Source organism: Neoarthrinium moseri (assembly GCF_022829205.1).
Source record: "Neoarthrinium moseri strain CBS 164.80 chromosome Unknown scaffold25_Wmoseri_CBS_16480, whole genome shotgun sequence".
In the NCBI taxonomy this organism is placed as follows: domain Eukaryota; kingdom Fungi; phylum Ascomycota; class Sordariomycetes; order Amphisphaeriales; family Apiosporaceae; genus Neoarthrinium; species Neoarthrinium moseri.
In genome coordinates, this window is record NW_026055139.1 from 110,951 (window position 1) to 124,881 (window position 13,931).

Sequence of the window (13,931 nt, forward strand, 5' to 3'; positions counted from 1 at the left end):
TAGTTGGGATCCATTCAGTCGACGCGTCGGGTGTCGCGACGCCCCCAAGTCAATATCGAGTCGGGGCGGTTTTGGAGGGGTCTCAATCGATAAGGGGCCCCCTGTCAAGCGGGTTTTGGGGGGCTTCGTTACCTGTAACTCCAGGGTACATAACACATAAGTGCCTGTCCACGGTAGTTCCAATATCCAGCTATGAAACAAAAGATACCCAAAACACATTCAATTTGTTTTATTTTATAGTCACGTAAATGTCTATTTCGTCAACTGATGCCCGGTTTTGATACGTTAAAGAAGAAACTCTACAGGCCCGGACCCGGCTGGGTAGCCGACCCCCGTCTCCATGCACAGCCGGCTGGCGTGGGTTGGGTGATTGGGCGATTGGGTGATTTGGCTTGTGACTGCCGCCCAGCTGTGCTAAAGTTTAGTTCCTACGTCATACCCACCTGGGCCCAATCTGATAACATCTGGGCACATCTGGGTCTGGGGCCAGACGGCGACCGAGGCCCATTCCCGACTCCAACACCTCGCTCGACGATTCAAATGCGGTCTCTGTGCCTCGCCCCGGGTTCTATTCAGCAGAGGGTCAAGCTACCGCAGCGATGCCGGATTGGAAAGACATAGCCAAGAATGGCTGGCATCCGGAGAAGGAAGGGACCACCTTCAAGGGGCAGATGGTGAGTCGTCGGCCTGAATAGCACGACCAATCCAAGTACCGGCTTGGCCGGGCCTCACAACACGAAAAACTGACGTACGGACCCCTCAGAAAGGACTGATCGGCCGCGGCGATAGCTCTCACTCCTCAAGCGGCTCCCACGTCTCGCGCCCCATCTCCGAGCTACGGGATCCGTCCTCCTTTGGCGCGCCGCCCAAGCGGGATCCCTCACAGCCCCTGCCGGCCCCGACGGCGAGCCATGCTCCCGCCCTGGGCTCCGCCCGGCCGACGCCCCAGCCGCCGGCGCGGTCGCAGTACAGCGGCGCTAGCAGTGGCAGCAGCTCGCCCGCGGCGCAACAGGAGGAGGGCATAGCAGCGGCACCCGCGCCGTCCAAGGGCTGGCAGCTCGACACGACGGGCCTGTCGACGGCGCACCTGCCGCCCCCACCGGGCCGCAAGGACGGCGCCGACGGCCGCGCACCGCCGGCCGCTCCTCCGGCCTACTCACCCGTCCAAAAGCCCGCTGGCAAGCCGTCGCTACCGCCTCGTCTCCCGCCGAGGAGCGGCACCAGCTCGCCCGTGCGCGCGGCATCGCCGGCTCACCCTCCCGTCCAGGGTCATGCCCAGACGACTCAGGGCCAGCACGACGGGTTCCTGAACCGGGGCGCCGTGTCTCGGCTCGGCGCGGCGGGGATCTCGGTCCCGGGCCTGGGAATTGGCGGTGGGGGTACTGCGCCGCCGCCTCCGCCACCGCGCTCCCCGTCGTCCCCGTCCGCGGCCTCACCTTCACAGGGCACATCGTTTGCCCAGAAACAGGCGGCGTTCCGGACGGCTTCGCAGTTCAACAAGGACCCGTCGTCCGTATCTCTCGCGGACGCCAAGGCCGCGGCGGGCACGGCCAACAATTTCCGCCAGCGCCACGGGGAGCAGGTTGCCAGCGGGCTGCGGACGGTCAATGGGCTCGGCCAGCGGTTTGGTGTCACGGAACGTGCCAGGATTGGGAACGAGGCCGTTAACGGAGCGGCGGGCCAACAGGGAGCCGGCGGCGTGGGAGCAGCGAATGGGCTGGCGACGGTTCTGAGCGCCGCGAAGAAGAAACCACCGGCCCCGCCGCCTCCCAAGAAGAAGGCGGAACTGAGCTCGGCGCCAGTCCCCCACGACGATGCGGCACCTCCGCCCGTGCCACTGAGCACCAGACCAACGTTCTAAGGGCGCAAATTGGGCTGTGGATCAAACATGCATTTTCTAACATGCTTGGCTTTTGAGGGCGTGTGGTCTGAGTTGGTTGCTTTGCGTGCGGCATGGTGAGGGAGTCTGGTGCAAATCATATCCCTTTTTTGTAAGGCGAAAGTCACTTCAATCAAGTTATTCGAGAGGTTTCATTACCAAGAAATTGGCAAATAGGGAACTTACAATAGAGTGAGATATAGGAGTTGAAGGGGAGGGAGGGAGGGAGAATGGACATGGGAGCAAACAGAAAAAAGTCAAATAAAAACAGGTTAAAATCCAGTTTCAGTGTCCGTCCGCTAGAAAGTGAGCACAGCGAACAACAGTACGCCAGAGCGGCTGTAAGTAAACTGATAACGTGGCTATCAATAATACATCGGCTTACATACTAGCGGTTGTCTCTTATGATATGGTATAACTAAGAGGGTGAAGATATGTATAATTACCTTGACTTGTTATAAGAGCTGTCGAATAGTGTTGGTAGCCTCGCGGCGTTGAATAGTCGAGGATCTACCTGCCTATACCTGGATTATCGGCCATTGAAGGTCATTCTATCTAATGCAATGGAAACGAGATATCCACAGTGACGGAGATCCTCTGGCTGTTGTTCACCTATTCACATAATCTGGGCAGTGGAGGCACGGCGAGTATACATGTCAAGTATGAAAGTGTGGGCACCTGGTTGGTGTTGATTGGTGGCATGAATGTCATCTCGACGTGAATGAGTTTTTAAGTACTGTCCTATCGCTTGACCGGCGACATGGACAATCTATATGAGAATTTTGTGTGTCGCGTTGAAAAATCCCAAGAGATGTGCTCCTTCCCAGTTGGCCCAATTTAGACCTTCATCTCGCTCAGACCGTGCTTCCAGAAGGTGAAGTAAGGGGTGGTACCGTCCTCACGGTAGTTGAGGAGGACAACCCTGGAAGGCGTGGTTAGGACACTGTAATACGTAGAGCTATGACGCGGGGTTCTTGACTTACTGTTGGTCATCATCCTCAGTAGGACCGGCCTCACCAACGTAGCACTCGTAGTCGTCAAAGTTCTTGAGGACCTTCATGATGAAAGCCTGGCCCTTGGTCTTGAAGGCATCCTTCTCGGCATCCGAGGCGCCGGTCTCGTCCATGTGCTTCTTGACCTTCTTGATGAACGCTACAGTAGATGGGGAGTGTCAGCCAGTTGTCTGGATCCCGACATGCTCTCGGGGCGGCTAAACGTACACTTGACGTGGTTCTTGTAGTCGGCCTTGCCAAGGGGGATCTCCTGGAGCTGGAAGGTGTGGATGATGTTGTTGACCTTCTGGACACCGTCCTCGACGTCCTCGCCAGCCTCCTCGGCGGAAGCGTTGGCACCGGTGTCTGGGTACAAGTCGCGGTTAGCGGGCGCGATAACATCAAGGCGGGCGGGGCCCGGGGAGGGGAGGGGCCATGTTGTTGTTGGGACTCACCGAAGCTCTCACCACCGACCTGGATCATGGCACAGTCGGCCTCGTAGAGGATGCCATCGATCTCCTTGAGGGGGAAGGAGTCGGAGAGCAGCTCAGAGCCGTTGCTGATATCCTGTGGTTGCGGGGTTCAGTATCAGAGACGCTGTTCAGGGCTCTCTCTGGGCGTGGGCGCAGAGTCTCGAGAGAGGTGCGGGGTGCGGGCTGGCGCGCCTCGTCTCTGCTCGGGCGGGACGGGGGAGCCTGCAACACAGTCGGAACTCACCTTGAAAATGATCATGTTGGCGGCGAAGCTAGGGGCTTGCTGTAGAAGGGGGAGATGCAGGGAAGGAGTGTAGAGATGGGGAGGATGAAGAAAGTCGTGGAGATGTGGTCGTCGCAAGTTCCCGAGAGAGAAAAGACCACGACCCGGGCGCTAAGGCGGGGCAGCAAAATAGAAAATCGAGACTGGCACAAATTTGACAAGCAGTGGGCGGGGTCCCGAATTGGGGAGGGGACCAAAAGGGCCCAAGGGGCCAAAAAAGAGAGAGCACCCAATAGCTTGCCAAAGGGGGAGGAGGCCCAGCGAACCAACCAATCGATTGCGGGGCGTGCGGCCTAGTCCTATCGCAGTCTAGCCCCTCGGATCGCCTCGTCTGGGCCAGTGCTGAGGGGCAACGCCTTTAGGAGCGTAGGTAGACAAGGACAAGGAAAAAAAACTTGGACCTTTCATTTGGGCCACTCCAGTTGTTGATATGAACTTATCATGCATCCATCGTCAAGTGCTGTTCACTCCAAGCAGCCTTTTGCAGATGCGAGCGCGCAATCAAGGGGTTTCGCACCGAGATCAAGTGGAGTTTTCCTTTGAGCATTGACTGTGGACGCTGAGACTTCCGGGCTCTACCTTGCTGTGTATAAGTTATACCTACAAGTACTGGACGTCGTGTCAACCCGGGAGGTATACCTGAGCCGCTGTCCAAATGAATGATGATGATGATGATGATGATGATGATGGAACATATGATTAACTATAGCTATCAATCTGGTGTCGGGCACGCATTGGTTGATTCGATGCTGGGCATCTTGGGTAATCACTGTCGGCAGAAACTAGTTGCTGTACCTTAACCAGGGTAATCCCGCGGTGATGGCCATAATCGATCATGTTGATAATGTTTGTTTACAGTACAGTAAGTTTACCATGCATGGAGGGGACTCCCGCATGGGAGAGGGTCTGGCTCTGCTTGGGTAATCAGACATTTGCCACTGTCCCAAGGCAAGGCCGCCCAACAGGTTGGCAGCTGGGACGGTGCCATCTGCCCATGGGATTTTGATTTACTGCTAACCTGAATCCCGTGCAAGCTCACCCTGCTGTACTATGTAAGCTGATGATGGAAGTCTTGTATGTACCATCAGACATGCAATCGTCATGCGATTATCGATCCAAGAGTCCCCATAAATTCGAGAAAAACTGGTGACATCGGAACGAGTGGCAAGCTCTGGGCTAGGGGGGGGGGCCAGCGCGGGCAAGCGAAATTGGGCTTAAAGGAGCAGCCCGGAAGGCCGGAGCTTCGCTGTTGATGGCTCGCTGCTCGCTGTTCGCCCGCCAGAGTCTGATCAGACAGCCAGACAGCCAGACAGCCAGACAGCGGAGAGCGCTTGGACGAATGAGGAGCTTCTTTTTTTTGGGGCCAAGAAGACCGTCAACGCCGTAATCTCAGGCGCTCATTAACTAGTTCAGGCCCATCTCCATCCCATCTCCCGTGTCATCCCATGGGAAGCGTCAGTAAGCAGACCGAGACCGAGAGCAACATTTCCGCGTCTGGTTTGCAACTGCTCCCCCTCCGCTCCTTTCTGTCGCCGCACCACCCGAACCTTCCTTTCTCTTGCATAGCAGTAGCGTTTTACTTGTACCCGTCTTAATCCAACGTCGCCCCGATCTTTGACCCTCAAGCCGGCCTCCGAAGCCCGCTGAGACCGTTCACCCTCACGGACTTAACCCTCCTTCTCAGACAATCTGCTCAGCCCTCAGCCCACGCTGCTCTCGCTCGACCTTTTCCCCCTCTCTGCTCGCCTCCATGGCTTCGAACGCCACGATGCCAGAGGCGATCCCTCCGCTGCCCGCCTACGAGCTGACCGAGGTCCCCAGCCTGGTCCCCGGCCTCGACGACTTCTACCTGTCCCTGATCGTGCCCATCGTCGGCTACTGGGTCGTGTCCATCTTCTTCCACATCGTCGACGTCTACGACATATGGCCCCAGTACCGACTGCACACCCCCGCCGAGATCGCCTCGCGCAACCGCGCCACCCGCTACGAGGTCCTCCGCGATGTTCTCCTGCAGCAGGTCATCCAGACGGCCGTGGGCGCCGCCCTGGCCTTCATGGATCCGCCCCAGCTCCAGGGCAAGGAGGAATACGACATTGCCGTCTGGGCCACCAGGATCCGGATTGCGCAGAGGGCCCTGCCTGCTGTCTTGAGCGTTCTGGGCATCAATGCCGTCACCATGGCCAAGAACATGTCGGCATCCCACCCCCTCCTGGCCGGCGCGCTCTCTGGCGGGCACTACCCTTTCCTCACGACCGGGCTTGCTGGGCCTGATGGCGCCGCCGTGCCCGCCTTCGCTGCCTGGGAGATGGCCGTTGCCAAGGCCATCTACTGGCTGGTCATCCCTGGCATCCAGTTCCTCGTCGCCGTCACCTTTGTCGATACCTGGCAGTACTTCTTGCATCGTGCCATGCACATGAACAAGTGGCTGTACAGTAAGTTGTGGCTCTGATTGTTTTACTTGATCTACCAAGGGGCCCTTGCTTACCTTGCCTTGCAATTTAGCTACCTTCCACTCGCGACACCACAGGCTCTACGTGCCGTACGCCTACGGAGCTCTTTACAACCACCCGTTCGAGGGTTTCCTGCTCGACACCGCGGGTGCCGGCCTCGCCTACATGCTTTCTGGCATGACCGCGCGTCAGGGCATGGTGTTCTTCACCGCCTCGTCCATCAAGACGGTCGATGATCACTGCGGCTACGCCCTTCCCTGGGATCCGCTACAGCACCTTTCCGGCAACAACGCTGCGTACCACGATATCCACCACCAGAGCTGGGGTATCAAGACCAACTTTTCCCAGCCCTTCTTCACCTTCTGGGACAGACTGCTGGGCACCATGTGGAGGGGCGACACGACTTTGAAGTACGAGCGATCAAGGAGGAACGCCGAGGACGCCGTGGCCGCCGAAGCCAAGAAGACGAAGGCCTTGTGATCAGTTTGGTCAGCTTACAGCACCAGTTTTGTGCAGATTCTTTATGTGTATTCTAGGGACATTTTCTTGCGGTTGGCGACAGGATACTGCCGTCGTGGGAGCGTCAACTCGCCAGAGCCTATAAGGGGGCATTGACGGGCGTTCGTTTATTTTTGGGCTCGCGCCAATGTTCCGGGTGGAGCACAATGGAGACGCCCGGGACGCTTGTATGATTACGCCTTGTATATCGTGAGCGCGTCGCCGCTCAGCCGGGATCCGGGGGAAGTGTGACAACTATATGGCACATTCAAGACACGGTTTCGCGGAGAGAAAGAAAGAAACAAAGAAAAACGATCGAAAGGATCATGTCACTCGCTACTCGCCGATTTGCGGCCTTGGGCCGCATCTGCTATTCATAGCTAATGATAATACCGCACGTCGAAGAACGGCGAATAAATTGGAAACATTCCGAAAGGCCTTCTTACTGCACTCGTACCGAAGAGGGTGCCGATTGAAGCATTTTGCAAATGCTCCTGGAAACTACGCCACGAGATGATATAGCCTTGTCGTTGACGGAAGCCAGGCTGAAATTCGCATGTAGTTCCGATGGTCCAGTGAATCTCATTCGGAGTTATTCTCTTTCGCATTTGGGGAATACGATGATGAGATGCCTCTTGAACCAAATGGGTTCAGACAGTGGAGCCGGTCCCTGGGATTGGCATCATCAAGTCGCTTGTGTGTGTGATCTCAAAAGGGGTCGCAGAGCGCCGTCATCCCATCCATCACCTGCGACCTGAGCTGTGACCCATGAGCCGACACCTAAAGTTGATCTAGTTGTCTATATCAGGTTCTTGGGTATATATGCGCCTCTTTAGGATAGTCCGCCTCTCCTGCTCTGGGAATGGACCACGTCATGGCAAGAACGCCTTCTCCTATCCGAACTCTGCGGTCTGGTAGATACTATCAGCATGGAGTTCTAGCTACGGCTCGGTCCCGGGGATCTTACCAAGGGGGACCCTCGATACAATTGCCTCATTAGCTCTCCTACAGGTACGGAAGCAAGATCCAGTCTTTGCAATATCTAACCCCCTATGATGTGTCTCTGATCGCACCCGACCTGCGGTGCATTCGACAAATCACCTCTCCAGCGTGGCTATGGGTCAATATATCTGTAATTTCTTGGTTCCGGTACTCTGTGTGCTTCATCCCATCGGTCAGTATCGGCATGGAGGTCCAGACCAGTTTGCTAGGCTCGTCTTTTGCTGTCTTTTTTCATGTAAGCGTGCCTATGAAGCAACAGAGTTGTCCACCGTCCTGATTTTGCCTGATATCTATCTTGACGCTAGTATTTCACAGTGGTACTTGAAACGACTGACTTTGAATCCGCCATCTGTATGCACCTTATCAAGTAAGAAATATGAGTTGCGTTCAATAGGGTCAGCAGTTCACAGGAAGTACAATAAGAAAACTACTAGGCTCCCTATGGCTAATTGCTCTCGCTGATTTAATAGTGGCAGTCTATTGCTGGGAGTATTGGAAAGGGGAAAGCCCTGTGGTGGATAGTGAGGCCTGCATTGATAATCTAGACCTAAGCATCTTGGAAACAGGGACAACCTGGCCAAAAGTTACACCAGTACGATGATTTCTGAATATTGATATTATGCAATTCAATGAAGCTCGTCGCCTATTAATTCAATCTCTCAGTCGTATAAATTAGACAACGAATCTTTCTTAAGCTCTTCCTTCCAGCTCCTTGGTGTCCGTGGTGATTGAACTTCTTTCTTGGAGGCAAAATCAGCCGAGTAACTGTACCGCACAACCATGTATGGGGTTTCAGGTCCGTCCTCACGCTAAAGTAGGGGCGCAATATCACGTTCCTATCTTGTGCTCTCTCAAGAGTGAGGGCCCCGTTGCCATCATCAAGAGATTTGTGGCTTGCTCGCAGGACGACATACACATCAGCTCTCATGATACGACGGAGACGATCTGAAGATAAGGCTTGGCGAAAAGATTGGTCTAGCAGTCTAAAGTGATTTGCCAGTCCGATGACGGAGGTGAAAGACGTGGGGGAAACGCCCCTGAGGTTCCATACCCGACGCGAGACTGGTGCTATTTTTCGAGACGCGGCTGCCTTTCGTGTTACGTTACGACGTCAGGGATCGGCATGCAGCTGTCCCTTCGATTTCAGGGTCTAGCACTGGATTCAGGGTCTCAATGGCTACTGTCTGCATCGTGCTGCAGATCATGGATATCTGGGCGATGCGTGCTGTCGGGTTTTGTCTGTCTCACTTTATGGCGGTACTGAGAGCAAAGCTGAGTGTTGACGTGAAACCTGGCGTATAGAAAAACGCCCCACTACTGCATAACGGGTTGCAGTAAGGTTGATTACATGTCACAGCGGGTAGTTCCGACGAGATCAAACTTCGAGGCTGACGCAGGACGGTTCACCTCGTATCTCGCTCGAGACTGCCTCAGCGTCATTTGCTGTACTTCGCTACCTCCGGAGGATCCCCCGGAAGCTGATTGTTGTGACCTTCACCTGCAGGGTTACACCTAGCTTCCTACATGTCAGACGGGCGGCAATGGCTGGATGGCTGCTGCCTGAATGCGGAGAACGAGATACGTTAGCAGTAGGGACCAACGGCTGAATTAGAGTTGCTGCAATCCGGCTCCCTGGAGTCTTGACGCCAAGTTGAGCTGACAATTCTCGAAAGCGCCGCTTGCTTGGCAGCTTGCTTGGCACGGTGGATGGTGTATACTGCAGTGCACCAAGAGTTGCACGGCACACCGAGTCCGAAAGAGATGCCACGCTCAAAAAATGGAAGCGGCACGGACGATCGCTCTGAGACATGGTACATTACCATCCTCAAGATGGGAAAACATAGGCAGCCGAAGCTTGTGAACCGAGCTTGGTCTTGGTTTTCATTGTAGCCCTTTCAGTGTCAATGACAGAGATACCTCCCTAGGTAGCGAATAAGTCTGTTGTTCATATTGCTAGAAGATCAACGACGAGAACTACTTTTCATCAAATCTATCATTCTCTCCATCTTTACACCCTTTCGTCTCGTTGAATTATTCCTCGATTCACTTGGCATTGATAACGTATTCTCTTGGTGTAGTCCGTACTATTCTATGATTTCAATAACTGCACCCGAACTACAAACCAGGGCATTTCCCACTCGCCAAGTCTACTAGGTAAATGAATAGATCCATTGCTGACTTGGGCATCGTCAGTTCTTTGTATATAGAACCGCGGCCTGGATCAGTGTTCGTCTTCAAGAAGCGAGAGCCTTCTTCTACAAACCGAGTACTTCTATTAGTGATTTTCCGAGCCAATGGGTCCCGTCTTTGCGGTCTGCAAGCCTGTTCCTCCCACCAGTTAATCGACCAACCGAAAAAGACGACATGCTGTGGGAAGCCCAGAAATTGATTCATATAGTCAACCACTGTCATTTTCAGCTAGTAAAGACCAACATATGGGAAAGAGACGGGAAGAATGAGAACTTGAATACCTCACAGTATCTAAGTTTCTGGTTAGAAAGTCAAATACAGGCTATATTACCAAACGTGCAGGACTTTAAGTTCTTGCTGTCAACAAAGAGGCTAGTCTTTTGCAATCTGTTCACCTTTGCTTTGTGACTGCTAAACAGGCCTGAAACACCATCCCAGGGGCAGTTGCAATAGTCGGAGATTAGAGCTGCTGTAATGGAACCAGCGTTAGGTATGGTAGACCCGATTACCAAACTGCTGGGAATGTGAATCTTATTCAGCTCACTCAGCTTACTCTGTTCTACACGTCGTTCAATGAAGGTTGGTTGCAGATACGACTTAAAATGGCAATTTTCTCGTCCTCCGTAGGACCTTTCCGTATGCTCATCCGGTTCGTGTAACCGCGATATGCAACCCTGGGCTGGGTTGCCAAGTGACAAGGAAGTCAACCGCGACTTCCGAGCACGCCATGAATGGCCGACCAATTGACAATCAGCTCCAGCCACCACAAGGTCTCGACTGTTCCTGATGCTTGGCAAGGGAAAGTGGGCCAGTGAATGACTATAATACAAATTGAGTTCTCAACGCTGCAAAGGGACAAGGATCAAACTCTTTCAACTCTACTGTACGTGAGGTCTAGCACAAGCTGTTAGCCTGAGCATTGCTCGACTTGCCCAAGGGTAGTAAGGGCAATTGATGCACGTCGACAATGAACCACCTGGAGCTTGGCTATGGCAATACTTGTGCACTCAAATGGGCGATGTTTGTCGATGATGACCGTGGTACGCTTGAATGTTATTGTTGGCAAGTCACGCAACTCGTTAACGTGCAGCGTTGCATCACTGCTGCAGCTACTGCACATGTACCTAGCTTAGCACACGCGAAGATCCGCGATTTCTACTCCATGGTGGATGGTTGGTTTACGGGGGATTCTGCAACAGATGGGGGAACCCGTACCATCCGTACCTAACACTAGTGGCAGGCTTGCAGAACCTGGCTTACTACATAGGTACTATTTTCAGTGGGCATTTGACAAGACTAGGCGCCGTACACATTTCAAGCCACCATCCAAGGAGCTGACCGGCAACGCGGCCCTGCGCGCAAAATTGGAAGAAAAATTGACCGGGTACACTTACCGATCGCGCGCCAAAGAAGATACAACAAAGATGAGCCAAGAAAACTATCGGCGAGCGGCTCTTTACAGAGTCGAACCGAGTGGTGTTGATTACAGGACACGCCCAAACGTTATTCTCCACCTGCACGTGGCGTCGGCCTTATCTTCTTTCTGGTCAGTGATGGCACAACATTCTACGCCACATACCATGCAGGATCCTTCTCACAACACTCTTGACTTTCGCCTCACGAGCGTCAAGGTGCATATCGACGGAAGAGCTAAAAAGCGGTCTAGGATCGATGGAGAGTTGTGATTGGCGTGCTGGGCCGTCTGATCACCTTTACGCACTCGGAGCCGAATTCGTGTTTCAGTTTCGGAGGAATTTCCTCGCGTCGATATGGTAGTCTTACTGCTCGAAGGATTTATGTGGAATACATCATTGTGGAATACATCATTGGAATATAGCACACGACATGCTGTGAGAAGGCGGCCGTACTAGGCTGAGGCCTGACTTCTTAACTTGAAAACCGTTGATACCCGAATCTCCAGACTGCATGGGCTGAGAGTAGGTGGCTTGTGATATGCAAAGCTTATTATTGTGACTGGCATATCCCTCAATGGCTGCTTAAAATCTCTATGAACACACCCATTCTGTTACACAGAGTATGTTGTTCCATTGATGGGCGTCGCCACGCCGCCATAACGCAATCAGAAACAAGCCAACCGCTAACCGTTGAAGCCCGTGAAGGAAGGGTCCAGACGCCATCATGCAACTAAAGCGCGGTTATGAGTTTCACCAAGCCTTCTCTTGAACATGTACCGCTACCAGTCGGCTGTCCGAGAACCCTTTTAATAGTGAACGAATATTTGTAACCCCCTCCGTTGCAATCCCTAAAGCCTTGGGAACTCCTGGAGTCTCTTGGGATATCTTGGCCGTCTATTTCTGCGAATCATCGCATCACTTTCCCTATTATACTACCAATGAATAACCTCAACGATATCAATCCTATGGATGGCCAATCCACACGACGGCTGGCATGTGACAGATGTCGCGCCCAGAAACTCAAATGCACCCGACTAGACACATCCGAGATCTGCAAACGCTGTACTACCGCAAAAACAACTTGCAGTTTTGGTAGGCCCCTTCCACCAGGGCGGCCTCCTACCGTGAAGGGCCCGACAGGACAATCTGTGGCGACTAGCCATGATGCTGTTCGACCGAGCCTTCCGCGAAGTAAATCTATGATAGCAAAGTCACCTTCTAGAGAGCCACTGCGACAATCGGATGAACATGGCACACCGCATGGCGTACTGCTCGCAGCTACCTGGACACCACCGTCCATTGGTGCTCAGCATGCTCAGGCCATCTCGTCTCGCGTGGAAGACGAAGATCTGTTCAACTTGTTGTATGACGATGCTGCTATGGTAGATTTTGATATATCAACCATCGACAGCTTCTCAGCTCCTTCTGGCAGTCCTACTGAGATTCTACTATCCCAGCAGGTCGAAGACACAAGCCGCGTACTCGTGGACCCGACACACATATTCAATATCGATGATCCAGCAGATTCCCGGAATCTTAAGCAGGTCACCTCGACGTTAGATCTCGACCAATGGATGGAGTTGGAAAACAGGCACTCCAATCCCAACTGCCTCGGTACCGGGAGCTCAGGCGTCAACTTCCCTGTATCGGACTTGGGATATAAGCCAGCAATACGTATGCAGCAACTGATGCAGCTTGGCAGTCTAATGTACGAGTTGCAGAGTAAATATTCTCATAGTGAGAACGACGGCCTCACCACCTCAATCGAGACCTTCCCAGCAGATCTGGCAGGCAAAGTCTTGCAGGCTGCGGATGAATTTCTTCAATGTCTTCGACACTTTTTCCTCTCCGAAGAGGCAATTTCGCCCCTGATAAATGGATCTTCGACGGCAAATTATAGTAGTGAAGAAGTGACCAATAATGGCTTGTCAGGGAATCACCAAATGTTCTCAGACACTGTATCTCGATCTTCTATCTACAGGTCCTCGGCATCCCCCGAATGGCAATATCGACGGGTGCACCCTGTAGACAAGCCCACGGCACTGCAACTTATAGCGAACTACCTCAGGCTTCTTCAGTTGTTCATTCTACTCTATTCGAGAGTATGCCACTACATCAGTTGTGCCGGTTCAGATTTACGACAGGCCAAACCAATTTGGGACGATTTGTCTATTGGGGGAGCACCTCTGAACCAATTCGCTGATTTTCAGATCAAGTTTGTATTGCAAGTGGCGGCAAAGCTTCTAGGTGAGGTCGAGGCCGCCCTAGGTCTGCACGAAGGCTGTCGTGTCAGCAAGAAACCTGCCGCTGAAGGAAGTGGAATATTGTGCATGAATGTCACTGCCCACTTCGTCGAGATGTGCATGTCAGAAGTGTCGACTGAGACGGAACAGGGGCGTGGTGCCATTGGGAAACTGCGGGACTTGATAGAGTGTGCAATGGACATGCTTGACGCAGCTGTGTGGTTTTGATGGGCCAGCCCACGATGGTGCTTGGTGGGAATAAGAGAGTACTCAAGGCCTGTAGTCTGCATATAGAAATAATTAGACACCTTAAAGACTTACGAGACATTTCTAAACACCTCTGTGGTAAGTTGAACATCGATATTGTCCCTCACCTCTCCGAATCCTTTGCTAGGGGCAGAATTCGCATTTTATCAAAAGATGGTCTCTGCTCGTATACGGGGTTATCTAACTAGAACTTCCAATCGCTACACAAAAACTTGTCTCATCGCCGAGATGGACCGGCC

The 13,931-nt window shown here is 53.2% G+C and overlaps 4 protein-coding genes across 4 annotated transcripts; 3 read left to right on the forward strand and 1 right to left on the reverse strand.

Annotated features, from left to right (window-relative positions):
- Positions 1-599: 599 nt before the first annotated feature.
- Positions 600-1,861, forward strand: JN550_006852 (uncharacterized protein; the record flags this gene model as incomplete). Its single annotated transcript, XM_049318636.1, has 2 exons — positions 600-674; positions 764-1,861. The coding sequence occupies 2 exons, from the start codon at positions 600-602 to the stop codon at positions 1,859-1,861; spliced, it is 1,173 nt and encodes a 390-aa protein (XP_049171087.1).
- Positions 1,862-2,716: 855 nt separating this feature from the next.
- On the reverse strand, positions 2,717-3,603 carry JN550_006853 (uncharacterized protein; the record flags this gene model as incomplete). Its single annotated transcript, XM_049318637.1, has 5 exons — positions 2,717-2,801; positions 2,863-3,031; positions 3,100-3,237; positions 3,327-3,438; positions 3,589-3,603. The coding sequence occupies 5 exons, from the start codon at positions 3,601-3,603 to the stop codon at positions 2,717-2,719; spliced, it is 519 nt and encodes a 172-aa protein (XP_049171088.1).
- A 1,792-nt stretch (positions 3,604-5,395) lies between these two features.
- Positions 5,396-6,557, forward strand: JN550_006854 (uncharacterized protein; the record flags this gene model as incomplete). Its single annotated transcript, XM_049318638.1, has 2 exons — positions 5,396-6,059; positions 6,130-6,557. 2 exons carry the CDS (start codon positions 5,396-5,398, stop codon positions 6,555-6,557), a joined length of 1,092 nt encoding a protein of 363 aa, XP_049171089.1.
- Positions 6,558-12,381: 5,824 nt separating this feature from the next.
- JN550_006855 (uncharacterized protein) lies at positions 12,382-13,653 on the forward strand (the record flags this gene model as incomplete). The annotated part of the gene is made up of 1 exon (XM_049318640.1): positions 12,382-13,653. One exon carries the CDS (start codon positions 12,382-12,384, stop codon positions 13,651-13,653), a length of 1,272 nt encoding a protein of 423 aa, XP_049171090.1.
- Between the last annotated feature and the right edge of the window lie 278 nt (positions 13,654-13,931).